This window comes from Haematobia irritans, chromosome 5 (assembly GCF_050003625.1).
Source record: "Haematobia irritans isolate KBUSLIRL chromosome 5, ASM5000362v1, whole genome shotgun sequence".
In the NCBI taxonomy this organism is placed as follows: Eukaryota; Metazoa; Arthropoda; class Insecta; order Diptera; family Muscidae; genus Haematobia; species Haematobia irritans.
This window is the reverse complement of record NC_134401.1, coordinates 61,873,653-61,885,233: the sequence shown is the minus strand read 5'-3', so window position 1 is coordinate 61,885,233 and position 11,581 is coordinate 61,873,653. Positions and strand designations below refer to the sequence as shown.

Genomic DNA, 11,581 nt, shown 5'->3' with positions numbered 1-11,581 from the left:
TTTGGAGAGGAAGCTGAACTTTAATTGTGTATGTCAGGCGCATTCAGTAAGATAGGAACAGATTCCCTTAATGTCATGCTGCATCTATTGCCTTTAGACATTTTGGCCAAACAGTTGGCGGTCACAGTTCGGTCCTCAAAATAATGCCAGATGTGCCTAACGTAGTGGATTACACTCTGGCGAAACCACTTTTCGACAAAAAGTTTGAGACTCTAATTCCCAACAGTGAGGCGTGGTGTACAAGGACACCGGGGAATAAACGATGTATAGATTTCTACACTAATGGCTTTTTTTTGTATATATTTTAGTTTTTTATATATTTTAGTTTTTTATTGTATAAAAAATTAATTATTCCAATAAATATAATACGTAAATTGCTTTGTTACTTTTTTGGTGTTTTGAACGTAGAAAACATTGATTTTTTTAACTAAATTATTTTAATGAAGCAACGCTTTCCTGTGTGTGGTCGGTTGAAGGCGGGTCCGATGAGGATACGCTTGAAGACTCCGATGATGATTCGATCATACAATCAGATGGCATATCATTCTTGCATTTATTTTCTTGTGGGTGGTAGTATCCAGTTTTACACTTCATAAGGAGGGCTTCCATGACAGCATTAAAGCTTTCGCAATATATGTAGCTTTTTATAGAAAAAGATATTTGAAAGGTAATAAAAGCTTTATTTTAATTGGGATATGAACAAATATTTCTCATTGGGATTACGAAAATGTTAGTTAATAATATGAAATGTATCCGTGTGTAATTAAGAAATCGTATCAAAAAGTCTCATTGCAGTTATTGTAAATTGTTTCGTTGGTTTAATTTTAATAACAAATTTTTTAGTACTATCGGTGTAAAAGTTCAAGAAATAAATAATAAAATTTCCTGCTTTGAAGAAAATTATATATTTTTTAGGAATAATTACTTTCTGGAAATATGAGTTGAGAAATATGACAGTTTCAATCAATGCGCTCAATGTTTTCCATCCTTGATTTTACGAGGTTTTATAAAAATATAATCGTCGTCAGTATACACACAAAACTGTGAACCCATCATGAAAGAAAACTTAGGTTCATTTTACAGAATATTAAATAAAATACTTTACTATTTGCAGCATGATAAGTTTGAGGATTGATTGTAAGATGATTGTTTAAGAAAATTTCCTGTTCTGACACCGACTGCGGGTAATGTATTTTGAACTCTTTTTTAATAGAACTCCAAAAATGGACCGATATAATTATTCTTGTTCGGCATATGTATTTACACGGACGGTTTTCATATGTTTCGGTGTAAAAATTATATATCTGGATTTTTAGCACATTATTTTTAAGTGCAAGCATATAATGTTCATAAACTAGTATAAAATGTTTGCGACATTAAATCTTCTTTAATTGAAATTATGAAATTTTGCCCAGATATAGATGAATCTGGGCAAAATTTCACGGTGTTATAAAAATGATGAGATGACTGTAATCGCGCTTCCAATGATGATGGTTAGACTAGAACATGGACTGAATTGATCATTTTATTGCCCACCATCGTAGTTTGATCGGACCTCTAAATAGACTTTTGTTCTATTTTAGTTTAGTTTAAAATATAGAATTGTTCTAGACTCCTACCCTAAGCATATTTTTTTAAAGCCCCAAATTATTAATTCCAGTTTCTTAACATTTGGTTGTTTTCAACAAACTGTTTTAAATATGTATTATTCGAGTATTGCTTATCGACTACACAAAACCTACACATTAAGTTGTTGTAATTAAACTTGCAGTTTTACATATCTTTCGTTATCTATAGTTTGTATGGTCTTAAACCTATTTTCGATATTGGAAGTAGCAAATGCTTTATTCCACGACTTCGTTTTTGTTGTTTGATTGAAGACTTTAATGGAATTTAAATTGTACAAGCTATAAAACATTGTAGAGCCATCACATTCAAGAGGATTCGTTGTGCAGTTCTTTTAAATATTTTGATTTTGTTGTAATCGTCACGATACGAGTAAAACATAGCATTTTTAGTGAAGATAGAATATTTTGCTTTAGCAAAGACGAAACTTTGTATGCGACACGAAGTAACTATCAACAGAAAAACAAACACAATCGTCGATCAGTTGATTGGTAGAAGTCAGTGAATGCAGGTTGTGAGCGGGTTTGTGCTTTTTATTGTATGTTCCAACAAACTTTGGTTTTACGAATTCGACTCCACAGCATTGCTTTTTATGAAAAATATATAAAAGTAGAGGATGCTGATGAGGAATGGGGTAATTCCGAAACGTGCGTCCATCCAACCATCTTGCAGTCTATAGGGCTTTGCCCAAATAAATTTGACAAACATTCTTTTCCTCTGTTGGTTAAGCTACTCTTGTAGTTTAGTCAACACAATGGTTTTAAAGCTGAGATCAAAACAACAAATATGATTGAAGTACAAACCAACAATAAAAAACAAAACACGAATGAAGTAAGAGAAAGCACGCTTAAAATAAACCCATCCAACTGCACTCAAATCGATGATTTGATGGTGGCAAAGGGAAAGAGAGATGTTTGTATGAATTTATTTCGGCATAAGCCAGCTATCATAAACCGTTTTCCGGAGGGTTCAAGTGTGGTTCACTTTGGGTTTTGTGAACTGCCTGAATTTATTCTGATAATTGGTTGATAGTTTTGGTGCAAGTAGAGGATGCTGATGAGGAATGTGGTAATTCCGAAATGAATGAAGCACGTTAATACACAAAAAATATTTCTCTCGAGCACCATTTGCTCTCATTTCAATCTCTTGCTGTGTTATGTTGATGTCTTTCATTTAAATCTCCATAGCCATCTTCATCTGTTTTCTCTATTCTCTTTCGCTCTATTTGACGTTTCAAAATCTAACATCTTAAGATATATGTCCCAAGCACGTTATACTAGTTTATGTACATTATATGCTTGCACTTGAAAATAAAGTGTTAAAATTTGAGATCCAAACATATTATTTTTCCACCGAAACATAAGAAAAATTTTAAAATTCCAGAATATCGCCATATCTTAAATAACATCCGCACACATATTTGATATGAGTTGTTTGTACTTACGATTGGCATGTGTTATCTAAAGCATTGAGAATGTAAAAAGGATTTTCGCTGTGATTGGGAAGATCATTTTCGCACATTGTCTTGTATACAGCCGGATCAAATGGAGCTGCCGTTGTAGTTGTGGTTGTTGTTTCCTCATTGGCACATGTTGGTGTTACCCCATGCTATGTGAGTAGATTCCAAGTCAAAAAATGTCGAGTAAAAGTAAAATATGTATACAACTTACGAACTCTGCGACACACTCAGGGACACATACTGTCCCTGCGGTGGCATAAATATCAGTACTGCAAACGTAGTCCTTTTCACATGGACTGGAAATGGCGATTTTCCCATCAATACAACGCCCAAAATTGGTTCTACTTGTACAAGTGTAACGGTTACCGGCAGAACATTGACTGCAGCTACCAGAACACACAGAACTTGCAACTGTTTTCGGTACACAAATCTTTTCATCATCGGTGCAAACTTCTCCATCTTTACAAGTATATATGTTTGACTTTGAAGGAGTATTTCCATTCAGGCACAAATAGTAGGATGTTTCGTCAATGCAATAGGCATCGTTTGCCATACACTCTTGACATGTCTGTAGTTACAAAAGAGAATTAGTATGAATACGATCCGTGCACCCAGAAAAAGGTGACCCCTTCTTTAAGTTAAAATGAACTCATTGTGAAGAAAGTTGAACTTCGTATAGCGCCAAAGACATTTTTATTTGTTTGAACGATGTGATTTTCGTAGAAATTAGGAATAATGCATTCCATATATTAGTTAACATTTTCCTATATTTATATACCACTATACTACAGAATGAAAACATATAACTAATTTGAATTCATATATGGAATGATTTTATTGAAATTTTTTCATTCATTTCGACAAATCTTACACATTTGTGGTAAAACTTTTACTTCATAATTAGAACTGCCTACCTTCGGTTTTAAATACAATTTTATTTATTTCTATAAGCAATTTTATCTTCAATAAAGGACATGTTTTATTAATATATTGAATATATTTATTAAGAATCAACAGCATCGAATCTCTTTGAAATATTAGTTTATTATTCCACTATTTCCAATTGTGATATTATCAACTGTAAAACGCACTTTTTCTTCTTCTTGTACTTTTCACTTTTAATAAGTTGCTGCCTAACGATTTTGTCCTCCTTTTACAATTTCAATACCTACAAATATAAAAAATCATAAAACATATTTGTTGCAAAAGGTTAGTGTCACTGAATATTACCTGATAATTGAAGATTCCAAAATGAAGACAAATGAAAGGGTTGTTATTCTGCTGGTGTTTTCTTTCTTTATACACTATCACGAACATTGATAGATTTATTTAAAAAAACGAAAATTTTTCTCACTAATTTAAAATAACAAATATTTTATATATTTTATTTGTTATTTATTATATTATTTTACCATATTATTTTTTAACAATCTCTCCGTATACCAAAACAACGCGATTCCAACTAAAAAAACAACCGACGCGCAAATATATCGATTACACCCACGCGCAAACACATCGATTACGATGAAAGGTATCGATTACAGGTAGACAATAGAAATTTAGGAAAATTTCCTATATTCTAACAAGGGTGTTTCCTTAAGTTTTGAAAGGATTGCAACTTCTTAGTACGAATGAACTAAAATATTTTTCTATGCCAAGTGTTGTTCGTATGTATGAAAAACTTTCTATTATAAAGGAAGTCGCAATTATCATTTTATAAGAAATTTTACTAATTTTGAGGAAACTTGGTTTTAGTTCGGTTTTTGTTTATTTTTACGAATGCTTTGTTATCGGTGAATAAAATTTTCTTTTTCAGTAGTAAATTCTTATACCCAGCGAAGAAAATAGTATGAGTAAAATTTCATGCCTTATTCTAGTTAATGAACTATTCCTAACTGCTTACAGTTTAGGATTTTTTTACTGAAACGAGTAAATTTTATTATTTTTCACAAAAATTTACCTTAATGGAAATAAAATGGATAAACTATATTGATGAACATTTTTTCCTTTAGTTTCGAAGGCACTTTTTTCTGGGTGTGGTAACATTTTATAGGTAAGAGATGGTTGTGGTCTGTTGTTGTGGGCACAGTGAAACTGACAGGGAACTTATTTTTTACAGCCGAGAAACTTTGAAATTCTCAGAAATGTCACTGATGTAATAATAAATAAATTATTCTACAAACATAGTGTTTGTCCGCATTTTCAAGAATATTGTATAAGCAGTGCAATGTTCGAACAATGTACAACAAATTTTATGATGAACTTCAATTTAAAAATTCGAAATTATGAATAATCCCGGTGCAACCGTAGAATAGACACTAACACTCTTATAGCCTTTTTACACTACACATATCTAAAAAAAATTGGCAAAGATCTTAACATTTGTCCATACTTGATTTATTTTGTTTCTTGTTCGATCTTTTTCAGTTTAAATAAAATTCTTTATTTTGCCAAGCTTTAGATCTATTTGTTTTTATTATTTTTAATTCATCCGTCCTAATATTTTTGATGTCGTGCATCTCAAAATGTTTAACACATTTTAGGTGGTTTCACTAGAAAAGTGTCATCACTAATATAGATTTCAACATTTTTATTTGAAAATATGGAAGTTGACGTTTCATGTAAGTATGTTGTAATTTTATTTCTATTCTTTGTCAATAAATAACTCATAATTTTAGCAAGAACAAGAATTTCTCAACGTGTGTTCATCAGCGGAGGAGAATGTTCTGTTATACATGCGGAACTAGAAAGAATTCTCATGTCCATCAAGGACAGACATGCGGACGAAATTTAATATGTATCATGAGTAAAGATATATCTTTTAATGGTTTCAATAGGAGTGAAAAGGAATGTGTTATTACAAGAACGTGGACAGCAAGCTACAAAGATGCTAAAACGTATAGATGAAAACGCCCAACAAACTACAAATTCTCATATTGAGCTTTTGGAAATATTGCGCATAAATAACTAATACACTAAAATTTTAAAATTTCTTGTGTGTAATAGTAAATAAACAACAAAACATAACATTTTGCGCCAGTTTTTATATAAATAATTGGTTTTGCTTCTCAAATAGATGAATCGAAAAGTTTTCATTATTTTCGCTAATTTTATTTCATTTTTTTAAATTATTAAAGGGAAACAAATTTTGCTTTATAGCAGAAACGTCAAATTGAAAGATGTAAAATGTTAGATGTTGAACATATAAACACCATTTTTTCATATGTTCCATTTGTTCCCAATAAATTCAATTTAGTGTAAAAAGGCTATTTCCGTGGAAAACCTCATTCAATTTTTAATTCAATGGATTCAAATGTTAGCAAATAACAGATAACACCAAAGAAAATGAATACACATACCGAATTGACTGAATATACTCCCAACAATCCACAAGCAATAGCAGTTAATAACCAGCGAACTAGGATACTCATTTTTGCAGTCTCTGGTATCCTGGTATTATTCCAAATACGGAAATCGTTCTTAGCTGTAGCGATTACAATTTCTTAATACTGAATACACTAGTTTCTTCTCTGCTTTTATCCATTTTGATATGAAATTTGTGGACCTTATCAACTTCTAATAAAACACGATATGCATGCCGTATAGATATTGGATATGGGCATACAAATATGCTCACTTGTATTTACGATATCATTCGATCAATCGTTATACCCTATATACATATTTAGCTACTATTATTTGTGTCTACGAAAAGGCTAAGATACACGCAGAAAAAATATTTGTATCCCTTTCAAATGAAACAAATTAAATTCCTTCAACACGACCCAAAAACAGCATTTGTATGTTTTGACCAAAAAATATGTTCTTGGGATTCAATTTTTTATGTGCAAGCACGATTACCCAATCAGGCTGAAAAACACTAAAATAGAGGTGGTGAATTGGCTGAGAAGTAATGTTCCAATAAATATTGGCATTAATATATACTCAGAGAGTCAACCTGCAATAAGTGTGCATATGCCAGACGTCTACGAGTGTAACTCGATTCACGCATATGCACACTCGCTATGTGCAACCGTGTGAATATGCTGACAAGGCATATTCACAGGTGTGCACCTCTAACTATAACTTAGGGATAGTAAAAGTAAATTGTTTTTTGGTTAATTAATAAAGAGGAGACTGCACTAGAGAGTGCATCAAAATCTAATTACGTGTTTTTTATTTATAAATACTATACTTGCACTCTGTGTTCCTTAACTCGAAAACGGTCATCGACTGCCGCAAATCTCTCAACGAGATGGCTGAGCAGTACAATATTCACCTAAAATGGGTGCCTGGCCATAGGAACATACCGGGGACCTGCGAAGCAGATGAGTTAGCAAGGCTAGGAACTACCTTACATATTCCAGGGGAACTAGAATCTGTTGGTATGCAAGCTTTTACTGGGAGCCACCGTGGTGCAATGGTTAGCATGCCCGCCTTGCATACACAAGGTCGTGGGTTCGATCCCTGCTACGACCGAACACCAAAAAGTTTTTCAGCGGTGGACTATCCCACCTCAGTAATGCTGGTGACATTTCTGAGGGTTTCAAAGCTTCTCTAAGTGGTTTCTCTAGAATGTGGAAGGCCGTTCGGACTGGGCTATAAAAAGGAGGACTGAATAGTCTAAGTGAGCCTGATACATCGGGCTGCCACATAACTTAACCTAACCTTTTACTGCGTAAGAAGGCTGTTATGATGGCCAATGTCCGATGGGAGAATTACAAGGGTTGTAACGACACCAAGCAAATATGGCCCCATTTAAACTGAAACCGCACACTAGATATGCTAGGGTTCGCAAGACCTCAGATATCACTCCTGATATCTGATATAACGGGTCACTGGCTGATAGGCGAATTTGCGAAAACTATTGGTGCGAAGTGTAATGACTACTGTATGAGCTTTCATGATGCGGAGGAAAAGGAATCAATTAAACACCTCTTGTGTGTGCAATTCTCCCATCGAACATTTGCCATCATAACAGCCTTCTCACGCAGCATGAGCTTGCAGGTGCCAAAGCGGCTCATTCCCAAACTTCACCAATTAGCATCAATGCAGCTTTAAAGCAATCCATAGACCTCTGGGGCCAAATCACCGCATTCGTCAACGAGTTCTGTTTCGTATCGAGAAACATTTGATCGCTGTAAAATTTTGGCATTCGATCGTAATTTATTTTGTCTACTACTTTTTTTTACATTGCTGTAAACATATGGTAATAAGAAATTGGAAGCAAAAGATGATTTCAAAATAAATTTTTGTGATCAAAATATGTATATGTGTAAAAATTATTATGAATCCATGTGTTTTTGTTTTCCTCGTCTTCGGATTCAGAGGTCGAGTACAAAGTGGCATTAATAAGGAAAAATATTCGAGACAAAATCAGTCGTTTAGCATTGCCTGAAGTGCATTGCCTGTAAGTGATTCTATTTTGAAGTGAGTGCTTTTAACTGTGTTTTTAACATCCATAGATTTAAAAGACGCTTTTGTCTGTCAAAAGAAGCTTTTAAATATGTTCTTGAAAAAAGGAGTTTTTTTTTGAAGCGGCTACTGAGCATTACCTTCTTTGTTCCGTTTCCCTAAATGCAAGTAATATTATATTTTCTTAAATGTATTTTGCAAAAATATATAAATAATACTTCCATTTTCACCAACTACTTGTTTCTTTTTGTTTACCTTTTTTCTGCTCAAAAATCACTACATACTTCGTTTTCGATAGCATGCTACCTATCGTGTTCAACTTCGAGTATAAACCATTCGATAACGACTGCGGTGATCCGTGTAAACTACGACGACGACGAAGTACTCGATTTCGACTGCGGTGATTTGGCCCCTGGTCTGCAAAAGCTATTAGCTTATATCGTCCTTGATACCATCCAGCATCTTGCCGTCGAGGACTTGGTCCGGGAAACTTTTTTCGCACCTCTGAGTAGACACCAGACATCGCGTTCTCAATTTCCCCCCATTTGTGCCTTGGAATCATACCGTCCAATGCTCCTTTATTAATAATAGCCATCACAAGGCTGTCTTTTGCAACTGAGGCAAACGATCTTTGATCCCGTTTAGAGGATGGCAGCTCATCCGGTGATAGTTCCCTTTTTCCAGCTTCAAGAATTCCTTGAGCCCATTTTAAGGAATCGCTTTGCTTAGCCGACAACGTGCTTGGGTCGATTGATCCTAATTTCTTTAGGATAAACAAAGCATTTCTTCGTTCCTTGAATCTCTTTCGAGAGGGATTGCCTTCTTTTGATGTCGTCACTTTAGAAAAGGTTCGTCTTTCCAAAGTGTCACCGCCAGTCGACCCGTCTACAGGTCGACTAATTGGGCCTGACTCTTGGTCGCTGTCCAAATTTATAACTTCAGTCGTTACCCGTCCACTGGGCCCTGAAGTTAGCAACCCAGTGGATGACTTTGAATTTCGCTGCATGGTGGTTTATTATTTCCACCACACGTGAAATTCGTAATAAGTACTTATTACGATGAAATACTCCGCTATTGAAAAACACGTTCCGTTCAGTTCGACGGTTGAATAATAATGCATTTTGTGTAAGGCGTAAGCGAATTTTAGGGGCATATAGCTTTAGATTACCGGTGGACCGGGAAACCGTTAAATTAAGCAGTCTGTTAATGTTTTTGGAACAATCTGGTTACTTCAACAAAAGAAAATGCAGAGAGTATTAAGATAACAAGAGTACGAAAATTTCTCTTCTACAAAAACAACAAATGTCAACCGTATAGATGTCGCACAATGCCTGTAGCTTTGGTATAACCGACGTTGCGGTCGATGCGCTGTTTTGATAAATTCTTTATTAAGGCATCGGCAGTTATAATTTCAAATTGTCTGCGAAAAAATTTAATGGAATGAAAAAATTTATATAAAAGAACATTTGTTATTACAAAGTAGGTTCTAAATCCTATTTTCCTTACGTTTCGTAATGCCGGCAGAGAACTGCACTGGGTGACGCCGACGCAAACTGTATGATATTTGAGAGAAGTGCCGACAAAAACTGCATGATATTAGAGAAATTTTCCTCATGACTGCCACCTACTGACGCAGTTTCGCTTCACAGCTTCGTCCTCTTGTCTTTTTATTCTCTCTGGAAAATGATTAGAGAAGGCTCAGTGTTAAAACTAGAAGTGCCCATATGTAATAAGTACTTTTAGTTAAATGTGGTATCACAATGGACCAGGGATGGAAAATGCAGTACTATAGTACTTTTTTCAATACTTTTTCACCTTGGTCAGTACCGTAGTACCCCCGCGAATGATTTAGTACCTTTTGTGTAGACATTTTTGAGCCGATATCAAATGTATGGTACAATGGTTTTGACATAATATTTTAATATTTTGAGACAGTCTTTAACAAACTTATTTGCTAATAGTCTTTTTCAAATCTGGCAAAGCAGACAAGTTCATGTGGGAAGAAAATCTCGATTTTTATAAAAGCCATTACAGTCACGGTCGAAACTTGGGAGAAAAATAATCTACCAACATTTGGAGAAAATCTTACCAAAAACTATCAAAAAATATTATTTTGCTAACATTAATTTCTTCAGAAAGTTTTGTCAAAGTTTTATTTCTACAGAAAATATTGTCAAAATGTTTTCTTTTGGAAAATTTTGTCAAAAAAATTTTTTTTCTTTTTTGTCAACATTTTATTTCTATAGAAAATTTTGAAAAAATTTGTCAAAATTTTATTTTCATAGAAAATTATGTCCAAATTTTATTTCTATAGACAACTTTGTCAAAATTTTATTTCTATAGAAAATTTTGTAAAAATTTTATTTTCATAGTAAATTTTATGAAAATTTTATTTCTGTTGAAAATTTGGTCAAAAATTTATTTCTAAAGGAGCCCTTGACAATAAGTTTCCAATAGAATTTTATTTGAAATTTACCTTTTCGCTCAAAAAAATACCTTTTTTGTACTTTCTTAAAAATTGTATTTTCCATCCCTGCAATGGACTGAATAGTCTAAAGGCCGAAACTCAATGAAAAAAGCAGGCGTTTGCTTTAGCTTTTTTCTTTGCTTTAAAGCTGCTTCCTTTTTTCCAACACACATTGAAAATCATATTTGTCGCTTCATAAACATAAACAAACTTATATTTCCCTATACAAACCTGGAAGCAACAAATGTTTTTAACGTCAAAAGCAAAGCAGCCTATAGAAGCCGAAAAAGTTAAAATTCATTTAACTTATTTTCACGCTTCGGCACCAAGCTTATATTTATTGTGCGCATTCTCATATAATTATGAACGTTTCAACTTTTTTCGAAGCAAAGAAAAAAGCGAAGAATAAAGCTGCATGTTCATTGTGTGTCGGCCTTAAGTGAGTCTGAAACTTAATCGCCTAATGAGCCTGAAACGGCTGCCACTTTAACCTAACCTAACCTCTAACAGAAAACCAGAATAGGCCCCATAGAATCTACATAATGTGCGCCGACAGCTTTTAGTTAAATCACAAATTCCTAATTCTACTTAGATACAATTGGAATTTTCTTAAG

General features: G+C 33.7%; 1 protein-coding gene across 1 annotated transcript; it reads right to left on the bottom strand.

Annotated features, from left to right (window-relative positions):
* Positions 1 to 302: 302 nt before the first annotated feature.
* On the bottom strand, positions 303 to 6,604 carry LOC142241164 (uncharacterized). Its single transcript, XM_075312913.1, has 4 exons — positions 6,445 to 6,604; positions 3,297 to 3,653; positions 3,071 to 3,234; positions 303 to 640 (listed from the first exon to the last, which is right to left on the bottom strand). The coding sequence occupies exons 1-4, from the start codon at positions 6,514 to 6,516 to the stop codon at positions 433 to 435; spliced, it is 801 nt and encodes a 266-aa protein (XP_075169028.1). The 5' UTR covers positions 6,517 to 6,604; the 3' UTR covers positions 303 to 432.
* Between the last annotated feature and the right edge of the window lie 4,977 nt (positions 6,605 to 11,581).

Bases quoted from the DNA above. Each gene is read 5' to 3' on its own strand.
- LOC142241164 (XM_075312913.1), bottom strand. From the start codon at position 6,516: ATGAGTATCCTAGTTCGCTGGTTATTAACTGCTATTGCTTGTGGATTG. The intron at 3,235-3,296 runs GTAAGTTGTATA...CTACTCACATAG, and splicing joins CTGAGTGTGTCGCAGAGTTC to CATGGGGTAACACCAACATG. The intron at 641-3,070 runs GTAAGTACAAAC...TTCTATAAAAAG, and splicing joins TTAGATAACACATGCCAATC to CTACATATATTGCGAAAGCT.